Source organism: Peromyscus maniculatus, chromosome 5 (genome assembly GCF_049852395.1).
Source record: "Peromyscus maniculatus bairdii isolate BWxNUB_F1_BW_parent chromosome 5, HU_Pman_BW_mat_3.1, whole genome shotgun sequence".
In the NCBI taxonomy this organism is placed as follows: Eukaryota; Metazoa; Chordata; class Mammalia; order Rodentia; family Cricetidae; genus Peromyscus; species Peromyscus maniculatus.
Genome location: NC_134856.1, coordinates 96095377 through 96123035, shown reverse-complemented (window position 1 = coordinate 96123035; position 27659 = coordinate 96095377). Strand labels below are relative to the sequence as shown.

The window sequence follows — 27659 nt, the reverse complement described above, 5'->3', positions numbered from 1 at the left end:
ATGCTGCCTGGGTCCAGATCACACTGTCCCTTTTAGTCACCATGTTCCATACCATGGGTTTCACAGTCCTGCAGTGTTTGACCAATGAGCTGCATCTCTAGCCCAGGCTGGCCTCAAATTTACTCTGTGGACCAAGCAAGCCTTTACTGTGATCCTCTCTCATTTCAGCCTCTCAAATAGCTGAAATGAAAGATCTGCACCCCAGGCACTTTTTTGAGCAATGAAATCCATTATTCAAACAGTATATGCAGAATTTGATCTATGGACAAATGGAAGGCTGGAGCCGGGGAGAGGACAAGGATTGGCCTGTGACTCCCCCCACCCATGCCCTCCTAGGCAGTTCCTCGAGGCACCTCCAAGGTCTCCAGAGGCTGTACAAAGTGATCGTGTCCAAATATCTCATTTTGAAGATGGAGAGTTAAGGCCTGGGAGGTTAACGTCTAGCTGAGAATTGATGTCTGGGAGAAGACATCAACACAGCCTGTCTTGCACTCTGCTCTGCTCTCAAGTGTGGCCTTAGGGAATGGGCAGACCCAGGCCAATCTGCCTCCTCCACACAGACCCAGGTTAGATCTCAGTGAGATCTAACTCTTCCCAGTCCACCACTCTCATACTGAACCAACCAGGGATGCCAATGGCGTTACATTAAAAGCCAACCTTAGAACCTCCCCCGGCTCAAAACTCATAGGGAAAAGTCAGGCCAAGAAAACCGATGTTCTCTCCTCGGATGAAAAAAAAAATGTTTCAGCACAGCAAGCTTAAAATCTCAGCTCTGCAACAAGGAGGGCTGGCCCCTGGAGTACACAGATGTTTGGGTCACACTCAAATCATGAGAACTGTCTGTTCCTTCCCACCCTCCAGACACCACCTCATCCAGACCTTGGCTCCTCATGCAAGCTCTGAGATGGAGCAAAGGGAAGGCATGCATGCTGGTCACAGTAAACAGCCAGGGAGCACATGGGGACAGGACAAGGACCGGTACAGTTGGTTTTTGTTTTAACTCAGACAGACACATCTGTCCCACTCAGCATGTTAGCCTCTAGACCTGGGAATCTCCACGGATCTTTGAGCTTCAATTGTTGGAACTTGGGCTGGGGATATATATATATATATACATATAAAATCTTGGGCTGGGGATAAATCTGGGGTGAGAAGTTGCTGAGCACTCATGAAGCCATGGGTTCAATTCTCAGTACTGATAGACTGGGCATGGTGGTGCATGCCCACAACCCCAGTATTCTGGAGGGTAGAGATGGGAGGATAGGAAGTTCAAGATCCCACTTGACTTGGAGGCCAGCCTATGATACATGATACCCTATTTCAAAAAAGTCAAAAATATCTTGGATGTAATATGCCAATGTGAAGTGGGAGGAGCATTTCAAAAATTTAGTTCTTCATGACTGACCCAGCATCTTCATTATCAACATCAATCAAGAACATAATTAGCCTAATGAATTAACGAAATCAATGTACCTTAGTAAGTCTAAAAAGCTATGCTTCAGCTTGTGGTTTATTAAATTAAGACTATAAATGGAATAGTGCCAAGAGGAATTTCCTTTCTGCTGTAACTCAAGTAGAATTCAATCTAAAGCAGCTAAGAGTATAAAGGTGCTTCACCATGAATTCCATGGCTACTAACGACATGGAGAACCAAGGCTAACAGCTTCAATAGCCATTAAATATAAGCTGAAAATGAGCCAAATAAATTTACAGGAAGCAAGTACAACAGAAAGCTTACAGTGGGTAAACTGACGCATTGCTAGCATGCACTAGTGTATACATCACAAGAACACGTTTGCTCCTAGCAGCCAAGAGCATCTAAGCAGGTGGAGGGTAGGGCTTCTTCTCATTCCCCTGGTAATCACCCCTTTCTAACAGCAGGAACTGATGTCTGCCTCCCCACCAGGATCAAAACCCACAATTGCGCCTTTCCCACACAGGTAGTCATCCCAGGAAAATTTCTTGCAGAACTTACCCACGCATATTCCCCCGTCTGAAAAGTGATAGCCCTCCACGCACTCACAGCGGTAGGCTCCTGGGTAATTGTTGCAGATTGCATGGTTCCCGCACCGGGAAGGTTGCTCTGAACATTCATCAATATCTGCAGCAAATTGTTGATAAAAATGCAGACTTTTTAAACCTCATGAAACAATAATCAAATAGAAAGCATTTTCCCCAGAGAAGAGATTCATTTGAAGACACATTTTTTACACGCCCAAAGTAATATGTAACAGAGATTGTTAAAAAAAAAAAATCAGCTTAAAGAGGATTTTTTTCAATATCTGGTCAACTTCCTCTCTGAGAAGAGGAGAACCCCTTTTTGCCCTTTACATTACATAGAGTGCAACCCTCAGTTTGCTATTTCTAAGTGATGTGTGCCTCCTGAGGGAGTAATCAAAGGGACACCCATCCAAACAAGTCACTCATACCGGACTGGCAAAACACATTGGAAGATACAGAGGACTGCTCTTGCTGAGGATCCAGGTTTGGTTCCCAGAGTATAAGTCAGTCAGTCTTTAAAATAAACTACCTTTCTACAGTTATGATTATGAAGAAAGGCTAGACAATTTATAGCTAATTGAGAATTTTTGAATGTTACCTAAGATTTAATGGACTCAAAGGTAAGTTGCTACATCATGTAAATGCCAGAATGGTGGCCTTTCATGTGACAGTACTACAACCATTACCACGGGTAATGAGGAGCAAAAACTTATTCCTTGGGGTTGAATAGTACTAGGTTCAAATCCTGCCTACTTTTGTTATTGACTTGTGTTGTCTGGGCAGGTTAACTACTCAGCCTCAGTTTCCCCATTAGTAAGTAAATATAATAATATTCATTGGTGTATTCTTTTGGGAATTAGAGGGAATGGATGTGGGCCAAGAGAGCATGCAGCATACTCAAGACATGTAGCCATGATTATAGTCATCACTCATCTACTCTATAACCCTAGTGGTTTTGGGAAGACAGCTCTCAGATGGTCACCAAACTTAGGAAGCCATCTATGGCTACCAGTGGTATAAGGTTGGTTGGCCTGGATAAAAAACAGTGCTGACCCCTCATTACACTATCAGTCCAATCAAAAGTTGAAATGTAGTCACATAAGGAACTTCCTGTACCGGCCCATACTCAGAGAGTCCATAGTCTTTCCTGAGATAGGTGTGCAAAGGATTTTATAATGGCTGGGACTATTCAGCCCTCTTCCCTTTCAAGTTCCTTAATGTGAACTGTTCACACCCAGAAATCAAAGCATCTTAGGTCCACCTTTGATGAATAGCTTACCTGGTACCCTTCCTTTTTTGTTTAAAAAAAAAAAGTCTGCTGACTTACTGGACAAATTGCATAAAACAAGCGTTTTGCAACATTAGCTCAGTAGTTTGCCTTATACCTTCACAAAAATCTATGCTATTCAACTTTGTGTGTGTGTGTGTGTGTGTGTGCGTGCGTGTGCGTGTGCGTGTGCGTGTGTGTGCGTGTGTGCATGTGTGTGTGTGTGTGTGTGTGTCTTAAGATCCAGGATCGCAGACAAGTGGACTTTGCTGGGAAGAGCTGGAGAGGTAGGGAAAGCACGTGCTGGAGCTGAGATATGAAGATGGGGTCACATAAGCCCAGCTGCCAGCTGCTGCTCCCACAGCACAGGGCACAGTCTCTCACGCCTACCACCCGTGCTCCTCCTGTGCTGGAACTCTCACAGCAGGTGGCTGGACCCTGTGCCAGGCTGCATTCTGAGGGCTCAGACCCAACTGTGCACCCCAGCAGAACAGCAGCTCCCCATCTAAAAGCCAGGACCAAGTCACAAGGGAACTTGTCCAGGGCCCTTCCTTGCTGGGAACATTTACAGAGAGGGAAGATAATGTTGTGCAAGAGCGGCAGAGGCCACAGCAGGCCAACAGGACCTGGGCAGAGTGGGGTTGGGGAGGACAGCTTCACATTATCAGGTCTGTAAGGATAAGGCAGGCTGGACACCACTGTTTCTTTAGGGACAAGACACTCCCAATGTCCCCACTAAGATCCCATGGTCTCTGCAGTTTGTAAAATTTTCCTCATGTGTGATTTAAATCTCTTCTATTAACTGAGTTCAAGTTCTTAACCCTGTCTTTAATGGAAACAGTCACCTGGTAACTAGGGCAATTGTCTATCACAGCACCCCACAACATCGGCTTAAAGAGGATTTTTTTCAATGTCTGGTCAACTTCCTCTCTGAGAAGTGGAGAACCCCCTTTTAGCTCAATAGAAAAAAAAATAGATTATTCATTTTTATTTTTGTTGTTGTTGTTTTTTGTTTGGTTTTGTTGGTTTTGAAACCAGGTGTCTTCAAACTCACAATCCTCTTGCATCCACTACTGGGTGCTGGGATCACAGGTTTGCTCCATACACTCAGTTTGGAATTACTTTTTAAAATTATTGTTGCTGTGTGGTATGTATGTATGAACGAGGGGGCACACATGCCACTGCATGCATGTGGAGTTCAGAGGACAACTTTGGGGAGTCAAGGTCTCTGGGTTGTTTCTGCTGTGCTGTATACTCCAGCCTAGCCTGCCCCAGAGCTCCCTAAAGCTTCCCATCTGTGCCTCCCTCCTGTCTTGCCATAGGAGGGTTGGGATCACAGGTGCATGCCACCACATCCAGCTCTTGACATTGGTTCTAGGACTTGAACTTGCGTTGTCAGACTTGTGTAGCAGTCATCTCACAAGTTCTAGATTAATCCTTTGACTTTCCCCCACAGTGATTAGCTTTGGTTCATTTTCAATGTCTCTGAAATTTACTTCAGGCCCTTTGTGGAGGTTATCGATATGTGGAATGCATCCTAGAAACTCAGAAATTACTCACTGAGAGGTTAACTGATACTGCTACTCTAGATTACAATGTGAGGGATATGTGGGTGCCATTGTGCTATGAAGCCCAGGTGAGTCCCTGGGCTCTGAGAGTCTCTGAAAATCTCACTGGGAGACAGTAGCCCAAGCCAGCCCTGCTTTGCATGTCATAGATTATCATATCACACCACAGATTTGAATCACAGTTCACCCTAGTTCCCCTCTCAGGAGCCTCCCCAGGTTAAAACAACTCACAAAGCCAGATGCTTGATGCAATTTCCTATCAAAGGCCTCATGTCCAGATGAGTTAACACTGAAGCTTGTTCTGGTAACTCAGAACAATAAGGAGCCTGAGTCAGGACATCCCCACATTCCATCAGGCTAATACTCCTCAATGCTGACCAACCGAGGACAAAAGGAAGTGCATGCATGGCCACCCGTCTTCCTGAACAAGGCTGGCCAAGGATTTCCAGGGACAACTACAGAGTGCATACAGCATGGGGTGAGGGGCAGGTGTCTCTTAAGAGGAGCACTCCTGAGACAAGCTCAGACACCAAGAGCAGCATGAGAAGGTCATTTAATATAGCAGCAGCAGACACATCTCCATCTGTGATGGTTAACATTGATGGTCAGCTCCACTGGACCTAGACTCACCCAGGAGATAAGTCTCCAGGCATGTCTGTGAGGGAGTTTCTAGATTGGGTGAATTGAGGTGGAAAGACTTATTCTAACTATCCACAGTACTATCCCATGGGCTGGGGTCCTGGACTGAATAAAAAGGAGAAAGCTAGATAAGACCAGAATTCATCTCTCTCTCTCTCTCTCTGCTCCTTGACACCAATGTGAGCAGCTGCCTCAAGCTCCTGCTGCTAGGCCTTCCCTGCCATGATAGACTGGACCTTCAACTCGTGAGTCAAAATATACCTGTCCTTCCTTAAGTCACTTCATTGAGTATTTCATCACGGCAACAAGAAAAGCAACTAATAAACCATGCTTCATCAATATGTAGGCGGCTGGTGACATGATATACAGACCCAAAGGAATCCCTCATTCCCAACATGACTCCCCACTACCACCTTCATGAGAGGGTTCACACTCACACTGTGCTGCTTGGAACTGTCCTGAGCCAACGCAGCCATTCACGACAGGGAAAAACTGGCCACTGACAATCACAGGCTGCTCAGTTCTGTGTCCCCTCTACCATGCTCTACGACCAGGTAGGTAAGTACCAGACTGAATAGTACCAGATACAGAAAGTCATCAGTGTATCACCCAGATCATCGAATCACCCATAGGTAAGCACAAAACCCTGCTTGCCAGTGTTTCAGGGCACCACGAGCCAGCATCCTGCAGGGAAGGGTCATTCAAAGCAAATGCCCCCTGCCCCACCCTATATCAGGATCTATACACCAGATCTTGCCTCTAGCAGGAAGGGATTCTAGGCCTACTTCATGATTCCCAAACCCCAAGCATTTGGCTTTCCAGGGCTTGTTCCCTAATGGCGCAAGGATGAAGATAGCAGCCCATTTTGCTGGGTGGATCCTTGTGAGCACACCCCTCCTTTACCAGGGAAACCTACATCCAGCATTCCTGCTCCTCATTAGTGAGTGCTTCAGTGCAGACTTCAGTGGCACTGGTTAAAGGGTCTGACACTCTTGCCCTCAGCCATGGGCACACTGTTCCTTGGAAACAGATTCAAATTCAGTTACTGACAAATATTAATCAAGCTGTCTACATGAAAGTCTTTGAAGTGAAATTTTAAACAATAAAACAAATGATGCCGAAGGCAGTGCACTCCAGATGTTCCAGTAACAGACTTGAGTTACTCACTGGCTCACATTAAGGAGGCTCGGTTACTGTTAATTAAAGAAAAAACAATAGAAACATTAAGTGCTGACAGAGCTGTAGACACATTGGAGCTGGGGAACCAAAGTCGTCAGCAAAGCATTTGCCACGCCAGCCCGAGGACCTGAGTGATGTCCCCAGAACCCACACAGGAAGCAGACCATCGAGGCATGCACTTGTAATCCCTGCACTAGATAAGCAGAGACGGCATCCCTGGGACTTGTAGTGTAATCAGTGAGCTCCAGGCCAATGAGAGACCCTGTTTCAAAAAAAGTAGACAGAGTTCCTAACGAATGACACCTGAGATGTCCTCTGGCCTCTATATGCATGCAGTACCCCGTGTGTATGTGTGTGTGTGTGTGTGTGTGTGTGTGTTTATACAAAAAAAATTATGGAGAAAAATGAAACTCCTGTGCACTGTAGGTAGAAATATAAAATGGTGTGACTGTTATAGAAAACAGCATGAAGGGCCCGCCAAAAATTAAGCATAGAGTGATCCACCAGATGTACTTTGGAGGTTATAAAAAAACAAACAAACAAACAAACAAAGAACTGAAGTCAGGAGCTTTCAACAGAAGCCCTGTTCATCACACCCTTGACTGCAGTAGCCAAAAGGTAGTCGCAGTATGTCCACTCACAAGAGACTGCCCACACAGCATAGCTGCTGTGCCTTCTGAAGAAAGGAACGGATAGAAAAGCCAAAAAAAAAAAAAAAAAAAAAAAAAAAAAAAAAAAAGTATCATGCAGTCCATACTACAATGTAACCGTGTTCAACCTTCAAAGAAAAAAGCGTTGTAATACATGCCATGCCGTGGATGAATCTTAAGGAGAGATTTGCATACACAATCTTGAATCTTGAGCAAAATAGGCCAGTAACAAAAGGATAAATGCTGTGTTATTCTAGAGTCAATAGATTCATAGAAACATACATCAAATGGTGGGAGACAAGAGCTGGTGATGAGAACATGCAACATGGTACTGGGAGCTGTGGTCCTATAAACACAAACACAACTTGTTGTACAAGATGAAAAGGGTCCTAGCAGAGGATGTGACAACTTCATAGCAGTGTGACTGGGTTTAATAACACTCAACTGTATACACACTTAAAAACAGTTTAAAACAGCCAGGCAGTATACACCTAGAATTCCACCACTTGGAAGGCAGAGGTTGGGTGGTCTTGAGTTTAAACAAAACAAGGAATTTTGCTCTGTGGCTGAGAAACATGTTTAGGGCTGATGATGATAGGGGCAGTACCCCCTGATGTTACCAAGGGGGTAACATACACAATCCAGGCATGGTGTGCCTTTCCTGGCGTGTTTGTATATCACATATTCAACACACACATTCCTGTGACATACACTCAGCTTCCTGGCTTACAGAACCTGAACGCTTCCTCCCAGCCTGACATCCCAGCATGTCACACATCAGACCAAAGAGCAATACCATAGCAAGTCTGCCCGTCTCCTCGGAAGCCAATGGAGCATTCGCAGGTGAACTGTGTTCCAGGGCCAGGACGACAGGCCACGTTGCTATCGCATCCATGAGTGCCGATGTAGCATGGATTCTGAAGTGCATCAGGGGAGCCATCTGTGAAGGTAGAGACAGCGTTCAAGAACCTTCCAGCAGCCCTCCTGCCACAGGAAGTAAGCCCCTACCCCAAGAGAGCAGAGCAATGGGGACTAGAACCTTGTATTTTACACTATAGTGGGACCAGCAAGCTCTACCTCTCTGACCTCCCCGCCCCCGTTTCTATAAATAGTTCTTCTGACAACAGGCCACACTCCTTTGTGAGACTATGGCAGAATGAAGTGTCTGTGGCTGGCTAGGACCAAAAAACAACAACAAAAACCATATATATATATATATATTTAATATGAGAAAAGGCCCCCATAGACTCGTGTATGTGAATACTTGGTTACCAGCTGTTGGTGATGGTTGGGGAGGTTGTGGGACCTTTGGGAGGTGGAACCTTGCTGGAAGAACTAAGTTATGTGGCAGGGATGGAGGGGTGGAATTTGAGAGTTCACAGCCCCAGCCAACCTCCAATTCACTGTTCCTGCTTCAAGTTTGTGGCTGAAGAGGTAATCTCTCAGCTTCACGCTCCAGCCACCTGATGCTCTGCCTCCCTGAACATCATGGACTACTCCTTTGGAACCCTAAGGTAAAAATTAACTCTTTCTTTTATAAGTTGATTCTGGTCCTGGTATTTTACCACAGAAACAGAAAAGTAACTAATACATGTACACTGTAGACTTCTATTTATTTATCCATGAAAAGAAATGGCATCCTTTGAATGCGACTACATGGGAGAGCCTGGAAATCATTATGCTGAGTGAAATAAATCAGACCCAGAAAGACAAATACTGCCCAGTGTTGTACGTGACAGCTAAAAATGTTGATTTCACAGAAGCGACAATAATAATGGCGGCCTGAGGTGGGGAAGGATGGAGGGGCTGGGGAGAAGGCGAGAGGATGGTGGGAAGGGTACAACTGGATGGAAGGAATGATGTCTGATGTTTTGTAGCACAGTGGGGTAACTAAACAGTTAATCACACATGCCAAAATAGTTCGTAAAGATTCTGAATGTTCTCAGCACTGAGAAATGACACATGTTTTGGGATGGACATGCCCATTGTCCTCATCTAATCACTGCACACTGGATATACCTGCTGAAATTATTTAGTTCATATCCTACAATATGAACAGTTTTTAATGTGGTCCTTTAAAAAGTAAAAATGAGTTTTTTAAAACCTGTTCACTAGAGTTTGAAGTAGCCTTTGGCTGGTTGGCTCTGTGAGGGAACTCATCAGGGTAGCTCCTGCCGTGAAAGCTCATGAATAAATAGCCTGGACACCCCTATGAATAGGCCTTTAGTTGAAAGAACAAAGGCAGGTCTGTTTGCCAAGAACCACTGATGACCATGCTTTCACAGGATATCTGACCATCATTTTCTTCTATAGACTGAGAGTAAGAGACCAAAATCCCAAATCCAAGCAGCAGAGATTTTGACAAGTATGAGTGCAGAGTCATGGGTAGGAGGGACACAGGGGATGCCGGCGTGAGCCCCGGCCACCTTACCCCTCACAGGCCCGATGGAGTTGCTGAGGGCATAGCGCAAGATCCGTTCCTCCTGGTTGTACAGGACAAACACACTGTCCACGGAGAGCTGCTGGGTGCTGGGCAGGGCTGGCCTGGAATCATCATGGACACACTCCTGGAAGGTGATGGTCTGACGCCACTGGTAAGCATGGGTGTGTGAGCCGTCCTGATTAGGCTCAGTCACCGTGTACTCCCGGGTGGAGGAGGAAGTGATCACTGAGGTGTGGGAGGAAGACAGATTTGAGGAGCTTCCCCAAAGGCTTTGAGGGCCTCAGGAGCCGTCCCTGCCCACAGTGAAATCAACAACAGGCTTGCTGCAGCAACTTAAATAAGACAATTTGTTGTGCTTGGATTCCTGCGGCTTTCTTTCTCCTCTCCGGTGGAATCAGTGGTGGCCCTCACGCTAGGACTTGCTGATTTGTATTAAAGCTTGCTGTAAGTTCCCAAGACCCCAAGAACTAGAGATGAGGTTGGCAGTAAGAGTGCCGCTCAGAAGGAGGCACCCCTGGACTCACTCCTCCAAGCTGATGTAACCACCCACTGGATACCAGCTGCTTTTGCCTCAACTTCTCTTTCAGAAGGAGCTAGGGTGAGCATCTAAGATCACATTTGTGACTTACACGGAATCAAGCATTTACTAACTACATCAGTGGCATTTGAACTGGTTTCCATAGAATTTCTCACTTAGGAATCAATGAATAGTGGTTGCTCCCAACCACCGTAGTTCTGTAGTATTAAAAGATACAATATGGAACGTTTTGTAACAGCCAACTTTGGAAAAATTACCAAGAGCGACCTCAGCCAAGGACAGGGGAGACCGTCTCCCCACCCAGAGGAGGGTGGGTGTTAGCCCAGGCAACAAAGCCCTCCACTTGCCTTTTTGTTTTTTTAAAGCATAAAGGACCCTTTTTATTTCTGAGTTCTGCTGCAGCCTGCTCCATATGAGAACCACGAAAGCCAGAGGATAAATAAAGGATCAGTGTGCGCTGTCTCCCATCCAGCTCCCATATGCTGGCTGCCAGCAAGCCATCTGGCTGCAGGCAGTCTGGGACCCTTGGCCCTGTTTCTCCTTCTTTCCACAGGCTCCCAGCCCTGGCCATGGGTACCACCTTCCTGGATGGTACTTTAACAACAGCATTTTTAAAAGCTCATATCCTTTGACTCAGCATCTGTTTCTAGGAACTGAGTCTCAGAAAAGGGTCATAAAGGCAGGCCTGATAATGCATGCCTGTCATCCAAGCTACTCGGGAAGCTGAGGCAGGGGGATTGCAAGTTCAAGGCTTGCTTGAGCTACAGAATGAATTTAATAATTCTAGGCAACTTATAAACTTTTAAAAAAAAACAAACAAGCCAGGCTGGAGAGATGGCTCAGCCATTAAAGGCTAGGCTCACAACCAAAAAACAAATAAACCAACAACAACAACAAAAAAAAACCCTAAAACTTTATTAAAATAAAAAAGAGGGGCTGAGGGTGTGAATTAGTGGCTGGACGTTTGTCCAGTCTACACAAGGCCCAGAGTTCCATTCCCAGTATTGCAAGAGTCAGAAATGTGGCCAAGAGCTTGGGATGTAGCTCAGCATTGCAGCTTTGCCTAAGGCTCTCAGTTTAGTCTCCAGCAACATAAACAGACAAACAAACAACAAAAGGGAAATGTGGTCAAGATTCCCATGCAAGAGGTCATTTCAACTCAGCATGGAGGGGCGGGGACAAAACTAGTGTAATTTACACTTCTGAGGACAGGAGGACCACCCAGTAGGATGGGGACAGACTCCTTGAATAGGCCTTTCAAAGCCACTTAATGAAACTAATGAATCTGCATGATTTGATGTTAATTAAAAGGTAAAGATACAGCAATGCAGTAAATTGATTGATGTGGTACAAATGAAAACATAAAGACATGCCAGAGATTACATACTGGTTTTCCTATGCTAAATATCCCAAAGCCTGATATGGTAGCTCATACCTGTAATCCCGGCACCTGGGAGGCAGAGGCAGGAGGATGGCCTTTAGTTGGAGACAAGTTAGGGCTACAAAGTTTTAAAAATAATCCTGACTTTTTTATAGTTACGAGGTGGCCATGTAGGAAAATGCCCTTATTCTTAGGAAAGAAATATCTGAAGCACTTAAGGGGTCACCTACAGGGACATTACTTCTGAACAGTTAGGGAGAAAGAAGTGTGCGTGCGTGTGTGTGTGTGTGTGTGTGTGTGTGTGTGTGTGTGTGTGTGTGTGTGTTAGAATACAGCAGGCAAATGCTAGCAACTAGGCAAGCTGAGTAAGTGGCAGACAGAAGCCCCTGCCACTCTTTCCCACTGCAAACAGATGCCAAAAGAAGAAGAAGAAGTGTAAAATCTACGAATAAATACATTATAACAAAATCTTGAATTATGTAATACTGTGGGAGGGCATATGACATAAATATAGATGATAGACACTGGAGAAAAGTTGCAAAATATATTTAAATCTAAAAATTGTATAAGTTGTATTCAGGCTTATTTCTGGGGTTCTTTTTTGTCGTTGTGTTTCTTCTTTTTAGACAAGGTCTCATGTAGCCCAGGCTGGCCTTAAACTCACTGTGCACTTAAGGATGACCTTGAATTTCTAATCTTCCTGACTCCACTTCCCAAATGTTGGGACTAGAGGCATATGCCACCTGACCTGGTTTATGTAGTGCTGGGGATCAGACTCAGGGCTTCACACATTCTATGCACATAGGCAAGCCCTCAACCAACTGAGCTACGGCCCACCCTATTTTCTGGGTGTCGTTTTTTTGTTTTTTGCTATGTAGCTGAGGCTGGTCTGTGTAACAATTCTTCTAATTCAGCTTCCCAAGGGTAGGGAGGACTGATGTGTTCCAACACACCTTATTTTCTTGTTTTGCAGTAAATTCTCTTCAAGTGTGTCTTCTGTCTGTACTTAGGGGGAAAAGGATTAAAATAAAGAATAGTCTTGCATGTTCCAGCCCTTCGCAGATCCCAGGGAGACTGTTCCATGAGAGTGAGTGGGCACATGCAGACTGTCAGCTCCTGGAGTTCACAGTCTGGGACTCACCTGAGCTGGAGTAGTGGTACAGCTCTGTGTAGGGCTCAATGTGCACCGAGGATCCGTGGGGGATCTGCGGCACTCGGCCGTCCAGCTCCGTGTTGATGGTCAGGTGTCCATGTTCGTCAATACCACTGAACTGCTGCTTCAGAACCAGCTTGCCTGGGTGCCCCACGAAGGTCACCTCAGCTTGGCGTGTGAACTCACCCCCTGGAAAGCAAGACAGGCCTGTCACTCTGTCGCCTGGCAAGTACACCCTCCTGCTGGTCCTAGGCTCATGAAGTGAGAGACAGGCCCCTCTTCTACCCTGGCTTGTTGAACTCAGCCAGACTCAGAACTACAAATATTTTGTGGTATCTCTCCTACGCAGAATCTAGATGGAAATTTACATGTTCGTCATCATATATTTCAATACATTATATGTTTGTAGAACATGGAAGTAGAAAGGAGAGCAGGAAGGGGAGAAAGGACCTAACAGGAAAAGGGAGAGGAATAAGAGAGGGTGACGGGACACGCGTGACAAGGAACAGAAGACGGAGGAACTCGGGGGAGAAGGGCAGAGGGAGAAGGCAGACCTACAGAGGAGGCAGTGTTAATGTACCCAGCCCAGGACAATGGGTGCAGGTCCTGAGAATGACGATGGACTCTGTGCTGGTCAGTTTTCTGTCAGCTTGACATAAGCTGGAGTCACTGGAAAGGAGGAAGTTTCCATAAAGCTTGCCTCAATAAAATCGGGCTTTAGGCAGGCCTGTAGGGTATTTTCCTAATTAGTGGTTGATGTGAGAGGGCCCTGGCCCCTTGTGGGTGATGCCACCTGTGGTGGTTTGAATAGGTATGGCCTCCACAAACTCGGGTGTTGTAATATTTGGCACTATTAGGAGGTGTGGCCTTGTTGGAGGAAGTGTGTCACTGTAGGGTGGGCTTTAAGGTCTTAGATGCTCAAACCAGGCTCAGTGGCCCACAGTTAACGCCTCCTGCCTGCTGGTTCAGATGTAGAACTCTCCGGTACCTCTCCAGCACCAAGTCTGCCTGCATGCCACCATGCTTCCTTCCATGACAATAATGGACTGAACCTCTGAGCTCTAACCAGACCCAATTAAATGTTTTCCTTTATAAGCATTGCTGTGTCTCTTCACAGCAATAGAAACCCTAAGATACCACCTCTGGGCAGGTGGTCCTGGGTTCTATAAGAAAGCAGACTGAGCAAACCATGAGAGCAAGCCAATAAGCAGCACCCCTCCATGGCATCTGTATCAGCTTCTGCCTCGAGTTCCTGTTATTTGTCCTGACTTCCTTTGATGATGAGCAGTGCTATGGAAGAATAAACCAAATAAACCCTTTCCTCCTCAACTTGTTTTGGTCATGGTGTTTCATCACAGCAATAGAAACCCTAAGACAGACTCAGACTCCTCTACCTTGGGCTCCATTCAGTATCTACAGGGAGCTGACCTTAGCAGAGCATGGGAGGAGACACTGTGACATCAAGGAAGGATCCCCAGTGACCTGCCCACATACCCACAAGACTCAGCCTCCCTTACAGGGTATGGCCTCTGAGAGCTTCCAAAGTTTCCTAACACTCAAAAGGTTGGTGCTGATCAGGTTGGTCTTACCAGCTAGAAGTGGTAGGTTCTTTTCCCTGAGCAGATACGGAGATATGAAATGTCATTTTCAGATGGGCGAGATGCATGAGCCAATAACTCTTGTTCAACTTTGGAGACTTTTTTATGTCTGTGTAAGATTGTGTAAGGGTGTATCTGTGTGTTCAAGCTTGTGGGCAGGACTGCATGTGTGCATGTAAACCTCTGTACACAGGTGAAGGGGAGTGTGCATGTTTGTGGGTGTGGGGTATACCTATGTGTATGGGTATGTATGGTGGCCAGAGGTCAGCCTTTGGTGTTCTTCCTCAAAAGTTGTCTTTGTTTTTTTGAGACAGAGTCTCTCACTGGGATCTGGGGCTCACCAATTAGGTTGGCTGACCGGTAAGCCCCGGGGATCCTGTCTCTGTCTCCCTAGTGCTGGTGTTATAAGTGCATGCCACCACATCTGGCTTTTTATGTGAGTTCCAGGCAATGGGCATAGGTCCTTATGCTTACAAAGCAAGCACTTTACTGGCTGTGCCATCTCAACATCAAATATGGAGACTTCTAAATCCCCATCAAGAAACCATTCCTCCATCAAAACACAGTTCCAGATAGCCTCCCTTAATGAATATGCTATACATGAATTTTTCCTTGTCCTTATTTCTGAGTTCCAAACCCATTCATTCTCTGACCTCCCCCACGACTGTGGAGCCCATTCATTTTAATTGGGGGATCAATTACCAGTGATGCTAAACCCATTCTTGAACCCATTCTGCTCCACTGCAAACATCCATCCGATGATGCCTCCGATGGGTGCCAGGGGAAGCAGCGAATACCCGACGCTTTCAGGAATGGTGCTGATGGCTGTGTAAGAGCGCCCATGGTTCATCACCACATAGGAGTGCAGGTCAGTATTCTCAAACACCACGGGGACCTGGCTGTTCCCCACGAAGATCCTTCCCTTCACCTTGCCGTTGACCCGCTGTGGGGAACCTGGGCCAGAAACAAAGGGAGAAGGTGAAGATGGGTTTCCCCTACTTTCCACAGAGAAGAATGTGTCTATTCGTTAGGAAAGCAGAGAGGAGACCTTGCTGTGGGAAATGGCTGTTGGGGAAATGAAAATACTTGTAGCTGTGATTGTGTGCTATAAGCCCTGGATTTCCCAATGCCCCTGCCTCTGTTGCATGTGGTGCTAATGGGCACAATGCTAGGTGCCCACCACCATACACCAGGTGCCTCAGGGATCCCAGCACCTCCCCTTCTCCCATGTGACTGATAATAGGCACCCATAATTGTATGTCCCAGGCATTGGGAACCCCAGCACTGCACAGGCATGAGGACCTGAGTTCAGACCCCAGCACACGTGTAAAAAGCCCAGTGTGCCAATGTACACTTGGAACCTCAGCACTAGGATGGAGGAGGAAGACAACAGGATCCTTGGGGTTTGCTCGTCAGCTAGACAAGCCAGCTGGTGAGCCTGAGGTTCAGTGAGAGACCCTGTCTCAAAAAAAATTAGGTGAAGAACAATAGAGGAGAACGCCTGCTGCCGACCTCTCACCTCCACATGTGTGCATACACAAACCCTTCACATACTGCACACACACACACACACACACACACACACACACACACACACACACACGCATGCACGCATGCACGCGCGCACACACGTGTGCACACACAGAGGCACGTGAAATATACTGTAAAGGAAGAACAAAAACTGAAGGAAGATGCAAGTAAAGGGTCACCTTGCGTTGCTGAAGTTGGATGTAGAATTAAATTCTTTGAAGGTGTTTCTTTTTTCTTTTGGCACATGAGACTGAATAAGGGCTTTACCCTTGAGCTCCATCCCTGGCTCCCTATCAGCAACTGACGATATATTTTATTTATTTTCCTAGATTGTGAATGATAGGAACACTGCTTCCCCCCCACCTCCTTCATTGGACATGTTCCTGGGGATCATCTATGCTCCCAGGAGAGCTGCTAAACAAGGTCACCAACCAGGCAGGACATACCAGACACAGAGTAACTCCGTACACCCACTGTGTCATTACACTGGGGAATGCTGTGACCCTTGCAGGCTAATGGTGAAAAAATGCACTCCAAGAACATTACAAAAACAAGGAAGGAAGCCAAGTTAAGGAGGCCAAATAAAGCACTTCCACCAGACTATAAGTTAGCTTTTCCCCCACTTGAGGAAAAGAAAGTGGGAGAGAGAGAGGGAAGGGGGAGAGTGTGGGAGACCAGCTCCCCCTTTTTCTCCCAGGGTACTCTTGAGGAGGGAGAAGTGGGAATATTTTAGATAAAAATACAGAGAGAGAGAGACAGATAGAAACACAGGATAGCCTTGGGAGGGCCTGGATCAAACCCCACAACCCCTTCTGTCTCTTCTAAAAGGCTTTTAAAGGACTGACAAGAGGTAGAGCAAAAGACCTCCCCCCAGCACAGCCAAGTGCAGAACATTCCAAACACCTAGTAATGACGCATGTGGTCCAGTCATCCCCTACTGCAGCCCTGCTGTGTAAAGCAAGCTCAGATCTCACTAGGAAACCTTTGTGGGCTCCCATGGTGAAGGGGAGGTGGGGAGAGAGATACAAGCATTGCCCTCAGAGCTAGAGTCTTAAGCCAAGTTGGGGTGCACACTGCAACCCCAGCACTCTCCATGTGGAGACTCTCAAGCTTGGGGTCAGCCCAGGCTACATGGCAAGATGCTGTCTCAAGAGCAAAGAAACATGGAGCTGGGGGGACTCCAAAGACAAAGCTCCGAGTGCAGGAAAATGAGGGAGAGCAAGTCTGGTCCTGGCTGCATCGTTTCAACACTTAGATCTTTCTGTTGCAGTCAGGGGACAGCTGTGAAGAGAGACTCCTGGTGGCTGTCACCTCAGAAATGGGCCAGGAGTACAGGGGAACAAGATAATGTGCCATATCGGCGGGGGGGGGGGGGGGGGGGGGGGGGAATGGACGTTCTGGGAGGAATGCTCATCAGAGAATGTAACAGAGAGGATATCATTAAAACCTTCATGATCCAGAGATCAGGGCAAAGGCCATGTCTGCAAACAAGCATCAAGACCCAAAAGGCGCTCCTTTTCCTTCTCCCCAAAGTTGAGAATGCAGAGGAAAAAGTACATTACCTTCTGCTACGCACTGCCTGCCGTTGCCCGTGTAGTTGGCCACGCACCTGCAGCAGAAGCCAGTGGCATAGTCTCTGCACTCTGCATGCACGGAGCACTGGTGTCTGTTGTTGGCACACGTCTGCTGGGAGTCTGTGTTGTAGCTGAACACTGTTTGGAGAAAACCGAAGCATACCCATGAAGGCTCTGTAGGTTCTCAGCCGAGAGGCATTTCCATACGGGTGCCCTTGAGCCAACGGGACTCCCATCTACTTAAGACCTTCAAGGAGCCAAGTTGACCACAACAGACAAAGGTTCAGGGCATGAGTGTGGCCATTAGATAGAGATGGGGCTCCATTACTCAGACCACCGATGTAAACAAGTCTTCAAGAAGCTGAGAAGTCATTAAGTATGAATGCTTAAAAACTGCCACAATGCAGTGTACTAATGTCAGTTAACATGAGGGTACTCTCACTCAATATCAGTCTTAGGATGGTGTCCATCTAATACAGCCAGGAGGAGCAGCTTCATTTGGTTAGGAGCTTCAAAATATACTTGTATCTCATTTTTGTTTTTTTGAGACAGGATCTCATGTACCCCAGGTTGCCCTCAAACTCACTAAGAACTGAAAATGACCTTGAATTCCTGATCTTCCTATATTCATCTCCTGCGTACAGGGATTACAGGTGTGTACCACTATGCCTGATTTATGGAGTGCTTGGGACAGAACTCAGGGTTTCATGCATGCTAGAAAAACACTCTGCCAACAGAACTACACCCCAGCCCAAATAGTCTTTCTTTTTATAAATAATTTCTGGTGTGATAAAATATATCATAAAAATGCCATTTTAGACATCTTTACATTTATCTCTGTGTGTGTGTGTGTGTGTGTGTGTGTGTGTGTGTGTGTGTGTGTATGTATGTGTATTCCTACCTTTTTCCTCGGGTTAATTCAAAAGCTCTGATGCTCAAAAGCTAATTTTATAGAAATTACATACATGTGCACATGAATGTGTGTGTGTGATAACAATTAAAGAAAATGGCAAATGGATGGAACTAGAAAAAATCATCCTGAGTGAGGTAACCCAAACCCAGAAAGACAGTTATGGTATGTACTCACTCATTGGTGGATTCTAGATATAAAATAAAGAACAATCAGACCACAACCCATAGGAAAAACAAAAAAAAAACAAAACTAACAATCAAAAAAAAAAAAGGATATTCCCCTTAAATTTAAACATACAGGGTTCTCTAAGCACGTTTTCTATCATTGTTATGGCATTGCAGCTACGTCTCCCTAATTAAAATTTGTAAATACAGTCCTAAAAAAAAAAGAATAGAATATTAGAGTGGTTTGTTTTTATATCTATGATGAATGTTTATGAATTATTGCATATGTGTTATCAAACTCCAGGTAAGATTATGAATTGAATCTAGAAGCTACAGTTTCTAGTTTATATAAATAAAAGAATATGTCTTTAAAATCTTTTCATGTTAGTTTTTCCAAACATAATATTGTTTCATGTAATCAGAATACTCAAGCCATTTCATTCATGTCTAAATAAAATTCCAAAGCACTAGTCTTCAGTTAAAAAAAAAAAAAAATGAAGCCATGAATTTGAAAGAGAGCAAAGTGGGGGTGAACGTGAGAGGGTTTGGAGAGAGGAACGAAAAGGGTAAATGATGTAATTATTTTATAATCTCAAAAAATAAAAATGAAAAAGCATTCTATCAGAAACAATCCTTTGGTCACACCTCTTCTAAGATCCCTCTCTAGTTTAAACTTCCACTGCCCAAGTTTGTTTTACCAGAACTACAAACCAGCCCATTAAGTTTAATGATCTAGCTAGAGCAAGTTCGTTTGGAATAAAGTTCAAAATCCCAAGAGGAGTGAACTTCTAGAAGTAATAATAATTCTGTTTATAATTGATTTTATGAGTGAAGATCAAAATAAAATGTATCCTCAGGTCGATTGTATTGGCTCCAACTACTTGGAATTTCCAGTGTATATAAAGATGGCTGGTGACCAAAGCCAAGGACACCTGAGTAAACTTGAGAGTTTTCTGATTGCATAAGTTCAAGCCAGGAATCCCCCAATGGGGGGTCTGCTATGTTCTATATATGTGAGGGAAACTATATAAACAACACCAGAATGTTATTGTAGGCTTCAGACAGTTGACATTTCTAATAAACACAGTGAAATAACTGGGAAAGGGGACCAAAAAAAGCCATCTGTCATGGATACATTTTGAGATCTAGTCTAGGCTTTTGCTACTATAACCACCATTTGTTTTGTTGTTGGGGAGTAAATAAATGTGACAATTTAATAAATGATAATTTCAGTTACTTAGGAAGGGTATGCAAAAAAGATGAAATTCAAAACTTAACATCTATAAGCAAACATACTCAGTAGGAGAATTAAAGGTTGAGTTCTGCTGGCCAAGATGTAAGGGTACCCCTTCCCCTACCCCAAATCCAGAGAACATTGTTTTAATTATCAACTTGCTACAACCTAGAATCACCCAGAAAGAGAGTGTCAGTGAGAGATGTCTACATCAGGCTGACATGTGGGCATATGTGTGGTGGGTTGTCAGTAAAGGATGTCTACATCAGGTTGACATGTGGGCATATGTGTGGTGGGTTGTCAGTGAAGGATGTCCATGTCAGGTTGACCTGTGGGCATATGTGTGGTGGGTTGTCAGTGAGGGATGTCTACGTCAGGTTGACCTGTGGGCATATGTGAACCCATGAACTCATCTTTCCACCAAATGGCATCTTGTTCACTTCTGTGCTCAGTAGTGAGCACACAGTCTCATAAATGTCCATCTTGACTATTGTGGATATTCAATATGGACAGACAGTAATGACTACCGCCACGGTGTAGATCAGAACAAAGACAGAGGAACAAAAATGAGTTAGTAGGTGGAATGAACTAGATGTTTCTAGGAAGTTTTATAATAACATCTTAATAGGAAAAGTAGAGTCCTATGAGATACATTTAAGAAGTTTAACTATCTCATTTATCTGGGTCTTGATGGGGCTGGAGAGATGGCTCAGCAGTTAAGAACATTTGCTGCTATTTAAGGACCCAGATTCAATTACTATCACCTGAATGGTAGCTCACAACCACCTGTAATTCCAGTTCTAGGGGATCTGGTGGCCTCTTTTGGATTCTTTGGGCACTAGGCATGGGTATAGTGCACAAACACACATAAAGGTAAAAGACACATTCACAGAAAATAAAAATAAATGAATATTTTTAATGAATCTCAATGGTGTCCTAGTTTTCTTCCTGTTGTCATGATTTAAAAAAAAATCTGACAAAAAGCAACTTAGGAGAGAAGAGGGTTTATCTGGCTTACACTCCATTGCTCAAGGCAGAGACTTGAAGCAGCCAATCACATCCCAGCCACAACCAAGAACAGAAAGGAAGAAATAAACATGTGGATACTACTCAGCCAGCTTTCTCTACTCTTCTACAATCCAGTGCCCAAAACCATGGGAGGATGCTGTTCACTCTCAGGCTGGGTCTTCCCACATCCATCAAGGCAATCGAGACAACCCACCACACATATGTCCACAGATCAACCTGATGTGGACATCCTTCACTGACAACCCACCACACATATGCCCACAGGTCAACCTGATGTAGACATCCTTCACTGACAACCCACCACACATATGTCCACAGGTCAGCCTGATGTAGACATCCTTCACTGACAACCCACCACACATATGCCCACAGGTCAGCCTGATGTAGACATCCTTCACTGACACTCTCTTTCTGGGTGATCCTTGGTTATATCAAGTTGATAATTAAAACCAGCCATTGTATGCCAGTCTCAAGAAAAAGGCAAGCATATTTTGAGAATGTCTTATAATACTTAAAGGATGTTCAAGTAATTTTCCTCAAAATGTAGGAAACACTTGATATAGTATGGTTGATTAGAATATATCATACTGTGCCCATGCCTTTAATCCTATAATTCATGAAGGCAAAGGCAGGCAGATCTCTGGGTTCGAGGCCAGGGCTACCCAGAGAAACCCTGTCTTGGGGGGGGGGAGGAAAAGGAGGGGGAGGGGGGAAAGGGTAGGAAAAGGAGGAAGAGGAGGAGGAGGAGGAGGAGGAGGAAGAGGAAGAAGAAGAAGAAGAAGAAGAAGAAGAAGAAGAAGAAGAAGAAGAAGAAGAAGAAGAAGAAGAAGAAAAAGAAGAAGCCACATTATATAAAACTACCTTTGAAGAGGTTCTGGTTCGTGTGTGTGTGTGTGTGTGTGTGTGTGTGTGTGTGTGTGTGTGTGTGTGTGTGTGTGTGTGTGTTCTTTAGAAAGCAACTCTGCAGCTGACAGGAGGAAAAATAATCAGCTGTTTGAATTCCAAAACCAAGAGGAAAAAATGTGGAAGAAAAGCTGCACGCAGAGCCAAAGGAGCTGCTAGAATGTTTTCTCAGGTGGGTGAATCCATCTCGGAGGTCACAAAGACGAAACTTGAGTTGCAAAATATTCTAAAGTCTCCCCCTCCTTCTCTTCTGGTTTTTGAAACAGGATCTTACTGCATCTCAGGCTGGCCTGGAACTCACTATGTAGCTAGAAACTTTGATTCTCCTGCCTCAGCCTCTACAACGTTGGACTAACAGCATCCGACAATGATACTTTAAAAGAGAAAAATTATTAGTCAGATTATGGTAGTGCACAGCTTTAATCCCAGCACCTGGGAAGCAGAGGCAGCAAGATCTCCGTGAGTTCGAGGCTAGTATAGTCTACAATAAGTCCCAGGCCATCAAAAGCTACATAAATGAAACCCTGTCTTGCAAAAAAAAAAAAAAGTTTATTTATTCATTTGTGTGTGCACACATACATATGTGTGGCCGTCAGAGGACTGGGGGAATCATTCCTCTCCTTCTACTGTGTGGGCTGCAGGAGATCAAACTTAGGATGTCAGCACCTTTACCTGCTGAGCCATCTCTCTCTGGCCCCGACTCTCTTTAAAACAGAATGCATTATGAGGAATCTTAAAATGAGGCATACTGCCACTGTGTCTAGAACCAAAGCTCTAATCCTAAAAGATCACTGGGCCACTCAGAAGCCACTGGGCCTATGCACCAATTGATCTTCAGTGCGAGCATTCAGCTCCTGCTCCCTCAGCCATCTGCTCCCCATAAAGCCACCTCATGGGCACATGACCCACCTTACATAAGCTAACTCCTGTCTAGAAACCCAAGCAGGCAAAAAAAGATTCTAAAAAGTGTTCAAAAAAGACAACTGTAAAACAGATGTCTTACCAATTCCTGTTTCCTCTACTTCATCCACATCAATGACCTGGGGGTGCTGTTGGGAGAACCTCTCCACTGGCAATTGAAAAGACCTGGTTCTCTCACTGGGGATTCCATGGGGTCTCTCTGTAGCCTCATAGCTGGGTACATCATGTGGGTTAGTGTCTCCCCTTCTTGGACTATGGGAGGGAAAAGGTGCAGTGGCCACATCCTCCAGGCCCAAGTGAGGGGTTGCCAGGTCATACTCTTCATCCTCGTAATCTGCTCCATCGTCATCCAAGTCTAGGTTCACATCTGCAGGCACCACACCCTTGGCAGTAGCAGGGCTCCCAATCTCAAACACCCACACACCCTGGTGCCCAGCGTTGCTGCTCCTAAAAGCAAGGAAGACATCTTGAGAACAGGCCACAGCCCACAAGTAGCCCCCATTGATCAAACAGGCAGGATAATCTCAGGTAACCGGTATCCATCCGAAACTCATGGCATGTGTCTACCCTCAGCAAAGGTTGGTATCCAGGAGGGCAGCAGCTGCTATGTGTGGTCATCACAGAGCTCAAACAGATAGGGACTATTTAGTAAGACTGAGTCTAAACAGACACAGCACCATGAAGAGTTTATCTCTAGTGCCATCCTAGGACACTAAGGACTCTCAATGCCATCAGCTCATACTATTCACTGTTTATGTGCCCCATCTCACGAACTCAGATGACTAGAGATTCATTTCCCCAACATTGTCTTTTCATTGCATGGAGTCAAACATTTGTTTTTGTTTGGTTGGTTGGTTTTTGTTTTGTTTTTCAAGATAGGGTTTCTCTTTGTATCCCTGACTATCCTGGAACTCAGTCTGTAGACCAGGCTGGCCTAAGACTCAGAGATCCACCTGCTCTGTCTCCTGAGTACTGGGATCAAAGGCGTGTGCCACCATGACCGCTAACATATTTACATACACAGAGAAAATACAGTTGGTTTGGGATCAAAGGCGTGTGCCACCATGACCAGCTAACATATTTATATACACAGAGAAAATACAGTTGGTTTGGGATCAAAGGCGTGTGCCACCATGACCGCTAACATATTTACATACACAGAGAAAATACAGTTGGTTTTTGTCCCTGGTGCACGACCCTAGAGCTCCAATGACCCTTGGAATTTCCAGTGTGATAAAAGTGACCTTTCTGCCTGGCAGTGGTGGTGGTGCATGCCTTTAATCCCAGTGGCCAGGAGGCAGAGGCAGGTGGATTTCTGTGAGTTTGAGGCCAGACTGGTCTACAGAGTGAGTTCCAGGGCTACCAAGAGAAACTGTGTCTCAAAAAAACAAAAACAACTTTTCTATGCTAATGAGATGACCAGTGACTGAGCCCCTTGGCCAATAGACCAAGAAGTTCTGCCCCTTCCAAGCCCAGTTCCATCCCTTTCTCCAGGGAGGAGGATGCTGGGCTTCCAAAGCAGTCCATCACCTAAGGTCAATGAGATCAAAGGCCACACATGCAACTTCAATGTAAACTCTGAATGGCAGGATTTGGAAAGCTGGTGGGCAAGTGTGTGAAGGCAGGTGTTAGAAGGTGCAACAAAGTGTGGGGGGGGGGTAGACACAGCACCTCACCCCACTCCCTACCCTCTGCTTCCTTCCCCTTTGACTGCTACTGCAGCGTGTTCTTTGGTGTGTAAATAGGGGACACAGAGAGGGGGCACCTGTGTGCAGCAGGTACATGTGTACCATGTGTGCATATGCAAATAGAGGCCAGAGGTCAACCTCCCGTTGACCTCATTCTTCATGTACCATCCACCTTGGTTTTTTTTTTTTTTTTTTGAGACAAGCCTCACTGTCCTGGGGCTCACTAAGTAGACAAGGTTGGCTGGCAAAATGCCAGAAATCCATCCATCTCAACCTCCCAGTGCTGGATTCATAAGCAGACACCATCATGTTTGGCTTTTTATGTGGGTTCTGGGAATAGTACTCAGGTCCTCTACTAACTGAACTGTCTCTCTAATCCTGTGGTGTTTTTGTTTTGTTTTGTTTTGTTTTTAGGATTTATTATTTATTTATGTGTATGTACATGTGCATGCAGGTACCCAGACTGGCCAAAAGAGGGCATCAGATCCCCTGGAGCTGGAGTTACAGGTGGTTGTGAGCTACTGGATGAGGATGCCGGTAACTGAACTAAGATCTTCTGAAAGAGCAACAAGTACATCTCTCCAGCCTTCTGAAGTGATTCTTTATAACAACTCAGGGATAGTAACATAATGGGCTTTTCTGAGCTCTGTGAGCTGTTCTAGTAAGTTGCTGATCCTGAGAATGGACAGGGTCATGAAAATTGATTGAGAGTGGTGTAGTCAGAAGCACAGGCAAAACTGTAGGATCTGGGCATTGGCAGCTAAGGTGGGGGCATCTTTTTGGGCTAGGCTGTGTAGCTGTGGGGTCTGCATTGATTCCAGGTATCTAGTTAGTGCCAGACCTGATCGAAACTACAGAACACTCAGCCAGTATCCAGAGAACTGGAGCATTTGTTAGTGTGAGGGGAAACCCGCACATATTGATCGTGTCTGTGTGTGAAAACAGTGCACACACACTGAAAAGCAAATGAGATTCAAAACCCCGAGGCATTAAATAATGCTAAATACAGCACAGTGACCCTCACCTCTAATTTTTGAACTCAGAGACCCGCCTGCTTCTGCCTCCCGAATGCTGGAATTAAAGGTGTGCACCACCACTGTCCAGCTTGATCCAGCATTTTAATGGCTCTTGTGTGTCTGTGATCAGAAGTATTCTCTCAGAAATTATGTAAAGTGGCCACATTACACATCGGAGAGAGCCAGCTGTTACATTTTTTTGGGAATTTTCCAAGCCAGTTACGAAACACAGTCACCGTAAGAAAATTAAATTAAGGGCTAGGATGCGGCTCAATAGGAGAAGTGCTTGTCTAACATGCACAAGGCCCAGCATTCGTCCTTAGTGCTGAAGTGTGCGGACACACACACACACACACACATACACACACACACACACACACACACACACACACACACACACTACATTCAATCCTTAGTGCTGAAGTGTGAGGACACACACACACACACACACACACACACACACACCACATTCAATCCTTAGTGCTAAAGTGTGTGAACACACACACTAAATTCTGTATTTTAAAACATGAGCGGGGAAGTGGTGGCACACGCCTTTAATCTCAGCACTTGGGAGGCAGAGGCAGTTGGATCTCTGTGAGTTCAAGGCCAGCCTGGGCTACAGAGTGAATTCCAGGCACCAGGGCTACACAGAGAAACCCTGTCTGGGGGGAGGGGGAGCAAAACAAACACACTAATCTTGGCTGTTCCTCTCTTCTGTCAAATCTACAGCAGCCTTACAGTGAGGCTTCCCTGAGTATGAGGGGGTAAAGAATTGTTTCTTCATCAGTGTGGTGGGAAATCAGTCTCACTCTAGGTTCCTAGCAGGAGACAGGTTTAATTACCTTCATTTCTGACTTCAGACTCATAGGGGACATGATAGAGACAATTTTGCATAAAGGTGCCCTCTACATGACAAACTATTGGGGCTGGAGAGATGGCTGAGAAGTTAAGAGCACTGGTTACTCCTCCAGAGGGTCTAAATTCAATTCCCAGCACCCATGTGGTGGCTCAGGACCATCTGTAACTTTAGTCCCAGGAATCTAATCCCCTCTTCTAGTTCCCATGGGCTCTGCATGCATGTGACACAAAGACATATGGTACACATAAATAAAAACGAAAACAAACAAAACATCTCTTTGTGCTGAATATATTCCCTCAAGTTCACCAGGAAAAAAATACTATTCCACCATTTAAATAGCTCTACATAAAACTTAAATCTACAGGAACATTCTTAGGTAGCATAATATACATTATATTCTGCTCGGTAAAACAATATACGATAATAATATAAAATAATAATATTTTCTAATGAAGAAAAAACAAGTAAGGAATATGCATACTTGGCCAAATTTTCAATCGATTCCCTGTCATTGGCAAATATGTTATAGGCTCCATCGCTCTTCCATAGAAATCCCACTAAGCCTTGGCTAAAGCCAACCATGGCAGGCACTTGGTTTTCATCCTTCTTCGAGAATGTTGTGAAGAATTGTAGACCATCTTCAGGATAAAGGAAAATGGCATAGGAGCTGGAATTGGAGGAGGCCAGAACAGCCTGGAACGTGTTTCTCTGTGAAAATGGGTTAAGAGTCAGTTACCTAGCAATACAATCACACTCTCCAAGCATGCTGTTCACCGCCCTCCTAGTAAAACGGACATTCTCCTGCGATTGGGAATGTACGTTCTTCATGGAGAGGTGGATATACGGACAAACCACGGCCTAGTCTGAGGACAGACGCTGTAACAGAGGTGCATGCAGACTACTACCTGGAGGTCAAATGAGGAAGTCTCCATGCTGGGTAGGGTGGGTAAGGGAGGGCCTAAGCACACAAGCAGGGGATCATCTCAAGGACAAATGACAGAGTGTACAAGATATTGTGGGTTAAAAACATACCAGAAGGAAAGAAAAGCCATGCTCAAGGCAAAGATAAGCATCTGATACAACTGCTGGAGGGGTTACATGAAGTTTTAATGGGTCAGACCCAAGAAGCAGCAGGCAAGAGCTCAATATTCTTGTGCCAGGCAATCTTCCAGTTTTGCAAAGCCTTGTGCAATAGGCAGACCTGTCACAGACTTCTCCAAAGCGTGTTCGGGGGGATGCTATGTGTCCTATTAGGGATAGTGGTAAGAGGAGATATGGCCAAAAGGTTGGAGGATTGTTCCAGTAAGTATCACTAAGGCGGCTTCTATACTATAGGACTTTTCCTTACTCTGCTCAGGAGCACTTTGATATCAGAACCTAGCACGTCCTATTAATAACCTCTCTAGATAAT

General features: G+C 45.2%; 1 protein-coding gene across 2 annotated transcripts in view; it reads right to left on the bottom strand.

Moving 5' to 3' along the window:
• Nucleotides 1-27659, bottom strand: part of Nid1 (nidogen 1) — an 80394-nt gene that overhangs the window by 27388 nt on the left and 25347 nt on the right. Inside the window, exons 3-10 of one of the 2 annotated variants that reach the window (XM_006980156.4) lie at nucleotides 26730-26956; nucleotides 22768-23132; nucleotides 17510-17659; nucleotides 15120-15371; nucleotides 12808-13008; nucleotides 9736-9972; nucleotides 8101-8244; nucleotides 1976-2101 (exon numbers count right to left, since the gene is read on the bottom strand). In XM_006980156.4, coding sequence (XP_006980218.1) covers nucleotides 1976-2101; nucleotides 8101-8244; nucleotides 9736-9972; nucleotides 12808-13008; nucleotides 15120-15371; nucleotides 17510-17659; nucleotides 22768-23132; nucleotides 26730-26956 — 1702 coding nt within the window. Of the gene's footprint in view, nucleotides 1-1975; nucleotides 2102-8100; nucleotides 8245-9735; nucleotides 9978-12807; nucleotides 13009-15119; nucleotides 15372-17509; nucleotides 17660-22767; nucleotides 23133-26729; nucleotides 26957-27659 lie in introns of both variants that reach the window. The other variant, XM_076572931.1, reaches the window with a different exon arrangement.